At 40.3% G+C, this 14,398-nt stretch overlaps 1 protein-coding gene across 1 annotated transcript in view; it reads right to left on the reverse strand.

Annotated features, from left to right (window-relative positions):
• LOC147747587 (vitellogenin-1-like) overlaps positions 1 to 14,398 on the reverse strand; it is a 1,134,322-nt gene that overhangs the window by 747,078 nt on the left and 372,846 nt on the right. Inside the window, exon 10 of the mRNA XM_086925703.1 lies at positions 11,842 to 11,967. Coding sequence (XP_086781829.1) covers positions 11,842 to 11,967 — 126 coding nt within the window. The remainder of the gene's footprint in view (positions 1 to 11,841; positions 11,968 to 14,398) is intronic.

The raw sequence follows: 14,398 nt of genomic DNA on the forward strand, positions 1-14,398 counted from the left end.
TTATAGTTAGCTGAACTATCTATAACAGTGGAATTTCTATGGCATTGTATAAGTGAAATGTCCATCTAACTATAACTCCCCTGAAACCAATGTTTTTTTTCAGTGAATTTCTAGGGTTTTTTAAATGCAAATTTCAAAACTATAACTTCAGCAAAACCTATGTTTTTTTCTGTGAATTTCAAAGGGTTTTTAAATGCTAATTTGTAACTACAATGTGCCTAAAACCTATATTGTTTTTAAGTAAATTTTAAAAAGACGTGTATACATTTTGTAGTGAAAAACTAACTGTAACAATAGTCTTTTATAACTTATAATTAGGACTCCTGGTTTTATTGTATTTATTTATTGGGGATTTCCGTCTGTTTTTATCCATATGTATTTTTTTGGTTTTGTGAAAAATGAATCTGAAATGAGTATATTTCCACATTTTTTTGTCTGTTAAAGATGCACTCATGCCTGAAGGTATGTCCGTTTTCTGTCATATAAACACACTCAGATGATAAAATATGCACAACCTTGATATTAAAATGTGCGTGTTTTCCTATATGAGCATATATACTGCTGTTTAAGGCTATGTACTAACATTCTTTTTTTGTTTTAACTCTCTTACTTTTAGAACAGAGCTATTGGCCTGGTAGTCATGATTGACACCATTTAGAATAAAATAACCCAATTTCTGTTTTTATCCACATTTTAAAATAAATACAGACAGGAAAAGAAACAATTTTCTGTCTGTATTTATCTATAAAAATCTGTAAAAACAGAGAACAGGGAGCCCTACTTATAATTTAGCAATAGTTATAACTTAATTAGCAGTAATTTACATATAAGTGTAGAAAAATTGTGACGCAGCACCTATGATACCTGACATCGAGCAACAGCGTTCACAGTTTGATTCCCGGCTCCAGCGGCATGTTAGCCCACCACTATGTCACTGTGGGCAACACCTTGCTTAATCTTCCCGATGCCCCTGAGCGCCAGCACACATTTCTGGGGGTAGCTGTACGCTTTACAAATGCTGGCATTTTTGTAATTTAACAGCATAGTGATGACAAATATTAGCTCATATTTGTTTTTTCTTCTATTGTGAACAATATTTTTTATATGACTACTATTTAGATGTTTTTAGTGATTAGAATGGAAATGACACGGTTTGCTGGGTAACAGTTTTTAAGCTCTCCAACCTATGTACATATAAAGGACCTTATACGTGTTACGATCGAAATCGAAACCGTTACAGCTTCACATTTTGTAACTTTTCCCAACACGTGCATGAGTTAAACAGTTAAAACGTGAGCACATGTATACTGTAAAACGCGAAATGTAAATGGGCGGATCCGCATCTTCCTTCCATAGACTACTCAATAACCAAAAAGTATATAAACCACACCTTTGTTCGATTAGTTTCTTTTTCACAAGTTATTTACCCGTGTCCATTCTGTGATGCAGGTTCCCTTTTCTTGCATCGGATTCTTCTTATGCAACAACAAAATGTATTCCGGAGTTGTAAATTATTTGATTATGGCATCGTAGGTATTTATTTTACATAGCTATTTGTCAATATTTAAACATTTATATTTAGTAAAACGTGTTATTACTTATTTTTTTACTTTCTTCTGTAATGTCAGCAGCTTGTTTTCAGAAACAGACAGATTACAGCAAACTTTGCTTCTTTTCTGGCTCCTTTGAGCTAATATATTGTGAATTTGTATATTATAATATACAAATTCTGAAGTGACTGTATGTCACTTCGGAGGTATTGGTGACCCATTGAGGCAAATCCTAAAGATTTATATTAACGTCACCAGCTTCCGATTGTTAGTCCGATTTCCCCTGGGGATCACATACTGTCAATATGTATATTATAATATTGTCAGTCATTGTGATTTCAGAGGAGTTCATGACTCGTCGGCGCCAAGAGTAAAGATTTATACAAAACATCACCAACTTCTGGTTGTTAGTCTGTTTCCCACTTGGGATCATATACTGTGAATATGTATATTATAATTTTGATCATTATGAGGAGTTAATGACTCGTCGCCACAAACATGAAACATTTCGAAGTCCCGGAGAAAAGAAGCTCTAAAATATTCACTGCTCAAAAGTATATCGTTATTGACTTAATTTTCCTTTTTCTTTTTGTGTAACAACAGTGTCACTTTTTATATTGTAATAACGTGTCATATTGTTACAGAAAAGGAATTGGAGATTTGTCAGAGCCATCTGAAAGGCAACTTACTAACCTTTATAACCTACTTGATCAAATATATTTTAAGTGAGCATATTTTATGAAAATGCAATCTAAATAAATTTAGCTTTCATACATACTTTCTTACTTTAAACATTTGATAAGCCCTACATTACTAAGGGGCCTATTAGGATGGCGGGCGGATTGCTTCCGCCAGGGTAGTGGTGGCCACCGCCACCCTGGCGGAGGCAATCCACCCGCCATCCTTCCCTGCATTCCCCCCGCCATATTACGATGGTAGAGGGGACCGCAGCGGTCGGAAACACCGCCCGCCTGCTTTCCGCCCCGGTCGCCTAGCGGCCGGGGCGGAAAACCTGTAACATGGTGGCGGTGTCTTGTAGACACCGCCCGCCATATTACAATGTGCATTAGACAGTGCATTTCCGTGGCGGCAATGCCGCCACGGAAAGGCATGCGGAGACTCCCTGCGGGGGCCCCTTGCGGGCCCCCTGGGAGTCCGTGGCTTGGGGGGTGCACATGGGGGGTACCTATGGTACCCCCCGCATGTCAGAGTGCAACATGGCAGGCACCGTGCGGTGCCTGTCGTGTTGCGCGTTGCCAAGCCAAACGTGCACTTTTACCATTGCGGCGGGCGGAGATTCCTGCTCCGCCCGCCGCAATGGTAGACATACAGGATGCGCCCGCCTGTGTGGCGGGTGCATCCTAATACCAATGTCGGGACCCCCGCACTGTTAGCGGGCGGTCCTCTTCTCCGTTAGGGTGGCCATCCTAATGGACCCCTAAATGTTATTTTCTAGTTCTATTTATCTCAGTTGTAAATGTAAATGTCATGGTACTTATAGAGCGCACTGTCACCAGATGGTCACCTTGCGGTGTCGCCTATTCGGCTTCCTGGCGCTGATACTCATATCGCTGTGTAACCCCTCCTGGCTTTCCCTGTGAAGTGTCCACTCTTGGGCACCCCCAGGGTGAAGCCAGGCATCCTTAGGGCTGTTGGGGCCGGTCTGGAGGCTAAGCAAGCTGTTGCCCAGAGTTGCAGCGTGGGGCCCGTGATTAGAATAGGCACCGAGGTGAGAATTAACAGGTCCAAGGAAATTGAGCCCGAGACCCCGCCGAGGCGGGAATCAAACCCTTGTACCTGACCAGAACTCTGCATCAGGGTCTGCCGCTCTAACCATTGAGCCACACTCCTCCAGTTGTGGTTCCTATACACCTTCTCCCTATAGAATATATATTACCAGTACTGTATATTGTAATAGTACTGTCCTATATATTCTTTAAAGAGTACGTGATGTGTTAGCCGAACAGTATGCGACCTCTAAGCACTACTATAGAACGTTCCCGAATTCTACAGAATACAAATTTCAAAAAATTATAATGCCTACATTTCTATGTAATATGAAGTCATTTGTTTCAACTGTTTTTTACTTGTTCTTCCGACCTCAGATTATGTAGTGCAGGAGTATTTCTTGTAGCCAGGCCCGGACTGGCCGTTGCGGACACCGGGCAATCCCCCGGTGGGCCGCATGGTTGGGGGCCGGTTTTGGACCCTAAGGGTCCGTTTTTGTTACAGGGCCGTTATGCTGCAAAAACGGCCCTGTAACAAAAACGTCCGAAAACCGGCCCTGGCACATAGCGCGGTCGCACCTCCTCCTCCTCCCGGAGGGGGAAGGGGGCCGGCCGAGCACTTTGCCAGGGCCGGTTCTGGTTCCCAGTCCGGCCCTGCTTGTAGCACTTCTCTTCCACTTTACCTAAAAGTAACACATGCCCTCTTATATTATCAATAATATGGGGCAACACTTTTACAAACTATAGCAGAAAAAAGGAGGGTGTGGCCATGTTTAAGTGATATTTTCTAAAATTCCCATTTTATTTGTCACCCCTTTGCTATATACAGCATCAGTTTCCGAAGAAAGTTTATTTGTAATGCTTAATAAAAACTGTTTGAAACCTAGACTGAAATTTTTGCTGCTCAACCACACCTCCCCGTCAGAAAAATAAATACCACATTATAAGTAATTAGTGCTCCTGGGAAGTATCCTACCCGTACACTTGATAAAAAGACCGCAAGACACTCTGTTATTCTTCTGCTGTGATTTGTACACCCCACTGCAATTATATAAATAGTCCTTAAAAAATAAAAAAACATTTCTACCTTCACACTTCCTGTCCACCACCTTGTGACCACTGTACAGAGTTAATATTGTTCCTACCCTCCCCTCTACTACTTTGTTTCTCCGTATTCCTTTGCAGTGCATCACAAAATGGCTGACAACAGTTAGCTGTTCCCATCCAATAAAGAGCAAACTTGTACTCAGAACACTTTAGCCAATAACATGTCCATGTTGTTCTGCAGAGGAGGAGGGAATGGCTGCCAACACTTCTATTTTTAATGCTTCACAGCCAATGAACATTAAGCTTGGGAAGTCTTCCTTGGTACACATCAGCCAATCAGATGTCCCTCCTACTCTGCGGAGGAGAAAGGAATAGCTAGCAACACTTCTACTTTTAATGTTTCGCAGCCAATGAACATTAAGCTTTTTGTTGGAACACCTCAGCCAATTAAACGTTAATTTTGTTCCGTGCACAGATAGAGAACACGCCCTCCCACATATCTTAAATTTCCTGTAACAAAGTGACACTATCCAGGATTAAAGTGAACACTGCATTATAAGTAAACATTATTCCGCATTATATTAAAGGAAGTCCAAAATACGGCGCATTGTTGTTTTCTCTATATAATTTCCACAGCCTACTGAATCCCCCTCCCAACATGAGTGAAGTCCCGGGGCTGCGGGAGCCACAGCGGGCCCCCATTATTATTTTTTAAGAAATCCCCCCGGGACCTATCCCAGACAGTGGGAACTAGGTCCTAACTATAACTACCTATAACTAACTACCTACTGGCAGTCACCAGTAGGTAGTTATAGTTAGGACCTAGTTACCATAGGAAAAAGGCAACATTCTATTCCCAATAACTTTGCGCCAATTTACTAATCTTGGCAAAATTTTCAAAACTAATTATTTGTTGATATAAGCTCCTATGTTGAAAGTTGGGGGGTGATTCATCAAGGGGAGCAAGAAAAATGTGGGGTCCCAAAACGTGTTTTCTCCATGTTAATTTCCATAGGAAACTTTAGACAAGGCTACAGGTCGAACGGGGGAACGGAATTACCCCAAATTTGGCTGGGAGAAGGTTCTTGGTCTAGAAAGCACGCTTTTGTTTATTTGGTGTAAATTCGTTTAGTAGTTTTGGAGAAATATCGAAATTTACAGATATCGATATTTGGGAATTCTGCCATCTGATTGGCTGAGGAGTTACGAGCACGAGCATGCTGCTGATTGGCTGCGATCGGTGCGTGCGGTTGCAACTAGGAAGTGTTGGCCGCCATTTTGTGATTCCGTTGAAGTGAGTAAGGGAAAAAAAGGGCTCAAAAAGGGGGAAAGAGAAGGGTAGGAACCCTGTAATCTCTGCGGGGTGTTGTTCGGGGGTGCTATAGAGGGGGTGCAAAGCAAAGTATTCACCCCTACTGATGTAAGAGTGGTCGCCTAAGGAAATTAAGTGAGGTATTGCCTAGAGTCTGATGCTGCTAAGGTGAGCTGGTGTGGGACTCTGGGGTTAAAGTGTGAGCCCAAATTGTGTGTCTTATGCTGTGAAGTCATGTGCCATTGCCGCCGCACTACACTTGTGGAATTAGCGTCAGCATGTGTTTATAACTACCTGGATGAACTTCTGACCCGTACTGGTCTGAAAGTCCAGGGGTACGGAAAATATGTGTGGTACTGTCTAGAGTCTTATGCTGCTAAGCTGAGCTGCTGCCGGACTCGGAAGTGCGAAGGTACATTCATGTGTATAAAATTAATTCAGTATTTGTGAAGTGAAAACGAATCACTCCAACAGGTGTGATGGCGCTGGGGGCATAAGCTGAGATGCTGACGGACTCGGGGATGAAAGCGTGAGTCCAAACTGTATGTCATATGCTGTGAAGTTTTACTTATGACAAAAGAATAGAACACCTGATGTCTTCTTGATTGGAATAAAGTGGTAACACTTAAAACATTTAATTTGCAAAGGAACAAAATGAGTGGCTTCATTTTGCCATAGAAATTATGATTAGGGCACATTTTGACTTCTCAAATCCTTTTCTATTTCATTAAAAAAGCTTCTGACATACAGACTGAAACATATACTTTCTAAACCAGCAGCAGACTTCCCTGGTGAGCAGTAGTCAGGGGAACAACGTTTATGACCCGCACCTGAAATTCAGTACCAACATCAGTACCTCCAAAATTGAGTTTTTAGATGTCTGGGGATTCAGGTTACCAACCAACTTATTGAAGATACCCTACACACTAAACCTACGGCACATAATACCCTTCTTTACCATGAAAGCTTTCATCCCCGGAGCCAGACGAATAGTATACTCTTTAGCCAATTTGGCTCTGAACAAATTGCACCGACATCAGCAATTTTGAGTTTCATGCACAGTTCTTACAGGGTTTTGAGATATCTTATGTAAATTCTGAAACCCTTTTGGGTTATTTAGTATCAAAGGGAGGTGTCCTTTTAGATCTATCTACTGTAGCTAGACAGGGCAGGAATGGATTTGTTAAACTGGGGGATTTCCTGTTGGGCAATAGGTGAAAAGCCTGGGATGAGGAACAGTCAATGGTGTTATACGACAAAGGTTTGCTACAGTGGTGCTACGGTTCTTTATTTAAGGTGTTGCAAAAGACTGTCTTTCAAAAACTGGGGTCCAAGAAGGTGGTCGTTTTTAATTTGCTGGGTAATTTAGGAGCTAAGAAGATAGGGCTGTTGCACCAATACGTGCTATCTAGTGAGAAAGCTGATTGTATGCCCAAATGTTGTCAAACCGGCTCAGGGAAGAAACCTGTGAATAATGAATATTTAAAGGTGATTGGTTAAAAATCAATCTGTTTAAGATCTCAATATTGAGTGGAGCTAATTATTGCAAGATGCAGTATTTTGCCAAATGGTTGGTAAGTCAAACTCTCCCATTTTTGCATTAATTAATCAGAGGTGCATGAACCAATGCTGTAGATGTGGATCATTGGGTGGAGGATGGTGGGTCCACCTAGTCTTGTTTTGCAATAAGCTCAGAGGCCTATGGGAAGGTATTTATAGGTTTCTAAAAGTTTTACTTAGGATTTATTTACTGTAAAATGATCAGATTGCAGAACCTCTTGTTTATTGCTATGCTGGTGGTTAGTTCACTGATCCTCCAGAATTGGAAGTCTGACTTTGTTCCCTGCTATGCAGATTGGTATGAGAAAATGAACATCGTTCAGGGACGAGAATAGCTGTTTGCGCTAAGATTTGGCAATATGTAAAGGAATGTGGCAGTATTTGGAAACCCTGGATAAAAAAGGAAGCTCTGTGGGGGATTGAGGATAGAGGACATGGCTAGAAAAACAAGGCCGTTAATTAGTTTACTTGTGAACGCTTCTCTTTCTGATTTTTATACTGTATCTTAAATGTATTTGAAAGTCTTGTGATAAATGAACTATTCTATGTTTATGTATTTATGATAGAAATGAAGGTTGTGTATAGAAATATTGGCAAAGTACAATGTTTCATTCATTTTGTATTTATATATTTATCATGGGCATGATTGATTGTATTTTTATACTATAAAACTGTACCTCAAAATACTTTTTATTAAAGGAGACAATGACCATATCAATGATCTCCTACTTGAATAATGACGTTTATATGCATGTGTGGGTTACTGCCACTCTTTTTTCAGGGAAGCACTCAATTGGATTGTTTTGAGGTTATTCAACTAACCTTTAAATGCAGTTAACACAGTGAGCATGGTATATAAAGAGATACCAGTTATGTTGTTTGATTGTTTTGGTCATGTGACACTATAAAAATCTATTCATGTTGTTTCAAATTAAACATTCAGATGGTTTGTCTCACACTGTCAAAGTTACACTGCAAGATAATGTCTGTATCCTTTGTAGCTTCTATGCACTGATGTGTAGAATGCCTTGTGTCTATCATCTCATCTTGCTAATTTAATTTCCACATTGCAACCATTCCATTACCTTCTGAGAGAGGATAATATTTCACAACTGTAATTATGATATCCAGCTGTTTTCCCCCAAATATGCTGATTACACTCAGATATTTTTAAAGCATTAACAAGCTACAATCTAGACACTCTAGCATAAAAAATCTGGGAATCATGTTATCTGGCCTACCCGTTATGATGACTAGTCCAACATGATGGTGCTAAATTCAAAACGTCCCCTGAATATGCTTCCATGTGTGTACAGGCCATTCAAGATCAGTCAGAGACTGCTTCATTCTAGTGTGGCAGAATTTTAAATACTGCTGGAGTCCTCTCTAAAATATCTCCTTTCATACTATTCTTCTTGATATTTCCACTATTGTTGGCACTTTTGATCACTCAATCTTACAATTCTCTTTTTGCCAAAAGTCTGTCACTCGTACACTACTCCAATAGTTGTCTTTTTGACTACACAACTGTAAACAAGCAGCATACTGCTCCATTAAATTTTCCAACTACCTCAACACTTGCTACTGTATCCTAAAGGGTGGTGTCTTGGGTCTACTTTTTTTAGCTATTAGTGCCACCGCTTCATTTCACCAATGTCATTTTTTTGGACTTTACAGTCATTACTCCAAAGATATATGTTAGGTTATTCTTTCCTTTTAGTTACTTGATCCCTTTATAAGTATATGGGTTTTCAAACATCTGCCTGGTTTTCATCACTGAAATGTCCACCCATGCACTCCAACTCAACCCAAAAAACCTAGATACCATATTCTTTAATGCTTCATCTCTTTACAAATGCCCTTAAAAATCTTCCATATTTTTACCTTCCACACTTTTTTGCTGACCTCCTAAGCTTGCAATGTGCTTATTACTGTGACTCATCAATGTCCCCATCAATGTATTGTATTTCTTCCTCTTCCGGTTTCGATCTTTAAACTCTTCCCAAGGTTACTTATTTGTCATGTTTATATCTACCTAAACCCTCATTTCAGTTCTCATTCTATACCATATTGAGAAATGCTCTGCTCTTTAGGTTGACCTTCCTTCACACTTTTAAACTCCACCCCATTTAATATATAATATTATTCAAATTGTCTTCCCCTCTGTGTATGCATCAATCACTTCCTCCCTTACTGCTCGGTGATGGCATGCATGTCATTCTTGTTGGCTACTTGTTTTTCTGTATCACTTTTAAATACGTTCAATACTTGGCTCCTTAATATTTATGATCTGCCATTACTCTCTTTGTTTGCACATGTTCTTGCTTCTTGTCCTGACACCTAATTTCTAATAAATGTTTCTCCATTCTTTACTACGTTATTTTACATCCTTATTTTTGTTAAGCATTTGGCAGAAGTCCTATATCAATAGAAAAAAAATAGAAATAAATGACTTTCTCCGAATAAATGTACTCATTCCTGGCTAGAAGACAAGTGGAACTGAGACAAAATCTACAGTCTCCACATAAGTATGAAAAGAAAGAAAATCTAAAGAATGTTGATTATTCACCCCATGGATTATCTGGGGCATTAAAAGGATAATGTGGAAACTCTAGTCTACTCATGGAAGTAATGTAACAATGTTGTTTTGTATACCAAAGGGAATCAATTTACTTTGATCTATGAGCAGTTTGAGGTACTTTGAACATTGATTCATAAATATGTGGAGGTTAACAGTAACATTTAATAATAGTTTATAGTTTATTTTTAAGTAACAGTTGTGATTATGCAATAACACAACAATTACATGGACATGACACCATTTACAGTTTGGATAACCAGAAAGATAGACATATTGTATGTTAAATATAAAAGTGGGATCTCTAAGGGTGATACGAAAAATAACCACTTAGCCTAATAGCTTCATATCCATCCACCCCTTTCACAATGAACAGTAAATAAGAAAAAAGATAGAAAAAAGAAACAGAAACATCGCCATGTGATTCTTTGAACTGGTTAGATTTCGATATATATTCGTTAGGGGTGATAACATTAAACCAGTGTCTATGTTTTCAAAGAAAGTTATAATAAAAATAACAAACAGCACAGAAATTTGTATAAATACGTTACTGTTCCTCTATGTCTCATTCATTGCTCCACTAAATTCGAAAAAGAGTCTACAAAAGTGGTGGTAATATTAAGAACGAAATATAAAGTTCAGACCCAAAATTAAGATTTTAGGATAGTTTGTTCTTCCGCAGGCACACATACAATTTGTTCCATATTAGTTAGTTGTTACTGTCAATTAGGTATGAACCATTGAAAGTGATATTTTCAGCTCAACATGTAAAAATGTTCCATATTTTCTAAAAATAAAAAACAACGGCATGTGTTAGAATGAGAGTATAAATGTAAATTTAAATACATATAAATGTGCATATGAAAGTGGGAACCACTGTTGCATAGCATTAGAAAGAAGAAAGAGAAGTAACAGACAAAAAAACCCAGAAGTGAGATGATTGATCCAGAGCGAAGTCTATTACTTTGGATACCTCTATATAATATCACGGTTTTAAGCCACTGGAACATATTATCCTGTGGTGTTCTATATGCTAGTGATGAATATTCCTTTTTTTCATAAAAATGTTTCACTCAGTGGCGGCTCCTCCGTTAAGGCAGTGGTTCGTCGCCCACTGCTCTGTGAGCAGTTTAAAAAGGAAAAATGATATAATATTAACGCAATGTTATTATCATTTATTATTCCAAACTGGTTTAGGTGTATGGCGGAGCTGAGCTGGCCAGAGCAGGGCTGTGGCAGGAGTGGTGGGCACTTTTTAAGCTGAGAGCAGCGTCGTGATTGGCTAGGGGAGCCTGTGTCTTTTCTTAATCTCCCCCGCCAGCCCAGGTAAGCAGTAGCTGCCACTGGTTCCATTCGTAATTGATATATTTAGATGTGAATAGTTCATAGTCTTTCTGGAAAGTTCTCTACTATAACTCAACAGATCTCACACAAATAGAGTGGAATATGACTTAACATTTAGCTCTGATTATCATTACAAGAACACCAAAGAGAAAATTGAATGACTATTCAGAGACACGTTAATGGGGTTAGTTTGTTAACAAAAGTTCACACTGTTGCTTTTCTGAACTGTGATATTAGTGTACTGAATTTAAATCAATTGTTTATTCAATGAACAACCATACTATGCATCATTGGTCAAGTTTCTATGATATTTGTTGTTTTCTTTTTAATATTCTTATTATATTTTTACCTCTAAATTCATTCTTTTTGTAAGGATGTAAGCATTGAAAGAAAACCAAAGAAATTTCTAAAAAAAGATTCCTCTGGGTTATCGGCAATTTGCAAGTTATGAGACATTCAGTAATGATTCTGCTAAGAGGTCCCAAAAAATGGCACCAATTTAAATACACACACCTCCCGAACGTATATAGATCAAGGTGTCTTAACTATTTTGTAGGCACAGTTCTGCTGTGGAGAACTGTTATCATATGATAGCACGACTGACTGAAGGAACCAGAAATCACTTCATACTATTCGATATATTCTGCAGATATTTCATGTACACAGCAAACAAAAAGTGTGTTTCACTGTCATCAAATAATAATAATAATTGATCTAACATACTTGAAGAGCAGCTTCAGTGCAAGCTTCAGTAGTTATGCAGTGCCTCTGCAGCAAGGATCCATAGGTCAGAACTGTCACTTTGTAGAGCGTGGGGGTGTGTAGAGCATTAATTTTCTTCAGTAGCATCTGCGAATAAAGAAAAAAATCAACATTACAAAATTGATAAAACAAGCAGAATAGGTAGTAACATGTCCACCTCTGCATTTCATCAATAAAAGCATTTTCTTAAGCACATTATTTTAATCTGGCTTGTGAAACCCCATTAAGAACTCCTGTCAGTCTTGGAACCCTGCTTTTTATTGATGAAAGAAACTGCACAAATGGATAATGCAGCATATGATAAGAGTGTATGTATTAAAATTAAATTACTGTGCAAAAATAAAGTACTTGCTCTTGACGCTCTCTGATTTAGAGTTTGGTGGTTAGTGAATGTCATTAATTATTGGATGAAATGCTAACTACACAGCAGAATCTACTGGCACAATTTTCTGAACATTATCATCTTTATGATGAAGGAAATGCTGCAGAGGGATTCTTAGATGGCTTCTCCTCTGAATATAGCATTTTCTTCAGAAATTGTACGATTTTTCGCAACAGGGATCTCTAAATCAGGTATTTAAAATATGCGTATGTATAATTCAATCAAAGTAAATCTTCAATCAATGAGGGGTTTTTAAGGCACACTACTCACCCTTTAGGGACTCAAGGCATGTGGGGTGCAACTCCGTTGGGTTAAATCGAAGAGCTTTTCTTGATTGGTACCGTGTTGGGCTCCAGGTCTTGGTTGCGAGGTAGGAGAAAGACCTTCCACCCTCTCCGTTTCTGTAGAGGAGTGTGACGGTGGCTAGGGAGAGGTTTCTCTTGGGGACATGAAAGGAGAGGTTGTAGTTGAGGTATTATGGTCCGATGTTGTAGAAGGCCTTCTAGGCATACATAAGCAGCCTGAAAGTTATTCTTCTTTGGACGTGGAGCCAGTGGAGGTCGCAGAGGAGTTGGGTGATGTGGTTGTGCCATGAAATATCAAGGATTAGTCTGGCTGTGCAGTTGCTGTAGTCCAGTCTACTGGTGATGAGGGTGTGAGTGACTGTTTTCCTGGAGTCGTATGGTTTCCATTTGAATGTTTTACATAGTATGCGGAGGATGTTGTTAAAGCATGCTTAGGGACGGCTTTGATCTGGCGATCCATGGTGAGCGATGCGTCCAGAAAATAGCCGAACTTGCGTCCATTGTCTTTTTGGGTGGGTGGGCTATTGAGGGCAGGGGGCCACATGGTGTAGGGTGGAGCGTGGTGATGTCAGGTTCCTTGATGAGGGAGAGGATGATCTGGGTTTCATCAGCGTAGGAGATGGCGTTGAGCCCATGGTTTTTGATTATGGTTGCGAGGGGGCCATGTGGACGTTGAAGAGGGTGTGGCTGATTGAGGATCCTTGGGTACTCCGCATCTGGTCCAGGAAAGGCAGGAGTCTTATTCTCTGTGTTCTGCCAGTGAGGAATGATCGTATTCAGTCTAGGGCCTTTCCTTGGATGCCGGTGTAGTGCAGTCTGGTGGCTGGTTTGCTGTGGGAAACAGTGTTGAAAGCTACTGAAAGGTCCAGGACGATGAGGGCTGCCCTTTGGCCTTGGTCGAAGAGAGCACAAGGAGGGCAGTCTTGGTGCTGTGGTTGCTGCAGGGTCTTGATTGGGAGGTGTTTAGGATGTTGTTTGCTTTGATGAAGTATGCTAGCTGGGTGTTGACAGCTTTTTGGATGACCTTGGCTGCGAAAGGAAAGCAGCGAGATGGACCTCAAGTTCTTAATGTCCGTAGGGTCTGCGGAGGCTTTCTCTAGGAGGGGATTGACTTTGGTGTGTTTCCAGTTGTTGGGGAATATGAAGGTCTTGAGGGAGCAGTTGATGGTTCAATGTACCTCGGTGCGCTTGCTGTGGTGGCCCCGTGGAAGATGTGTGGCATGCAAAGAGCCTGAAGGTGCTCTGGAGTGGATGCTCTTCATGGTCTTTAGGGTGTCGTCTGTTATGAGTGGGGCCCAGGTAAGCAGAGTATGTTGAGTGTTGGCACGGGGGGTGGGTGTTGAGGCAGTGCAGAGGTCTTGGTCATCGAAGTTGTCGTAGAGCATCTTGATCTTGAGGTGAAAGATGGAGCTGAGTCTGTTGCAGAGGTCTTGGGAGGGAGGGACGTCTTTAGTTTTGCTGTTGGGTTCGGCAAATTTCTGTGTTATGGAGAAGAGTTCCTTGGAGTTGTGGGCATTGGAGAGGATTCTGTCTCAGAGAAAGTTCTTTGTGGATTAGATGAGTTTGTAGGGTGCAGTGGTGGCTGTTTTGTAGGCGGTGTGTGTTTCTGGAGTTTTGCTATTTCTCCACATCTTTTACAGTAGTCAACAAGAGTGCTTGGATTCTTGGAGTGCTGTGGGGAACCTGTTTGCTTTCTTGTTGTGTCATCTTGTAGTCTTTTGGAGGGTGGTGAGTGTGTTGGTTCAGTTGGCAATCATTGGTGGAGGTTGCTTGTTGTGGTGTTGGTGTGTGTCATAGTTGGAGAGCAGGTTAGGACAGAGGTGAGGTTCTT

This window comes from Lissotriton vulgaris, chromosome 1_1 (assembly GCF_964263255.1).
Source record: "Lissotriton vulgaris chromosome 1_1, aLisVul1.2, whole genome shotgun sequence".
In the NCBI taxonomy this organism is placed as follows: domain Eukaryota; kingdom Metazoa; phylum Chordata; class Amphibia; order Caudata; family Salamandridae; genus Lissotriton; species Lissotriton vulgaris.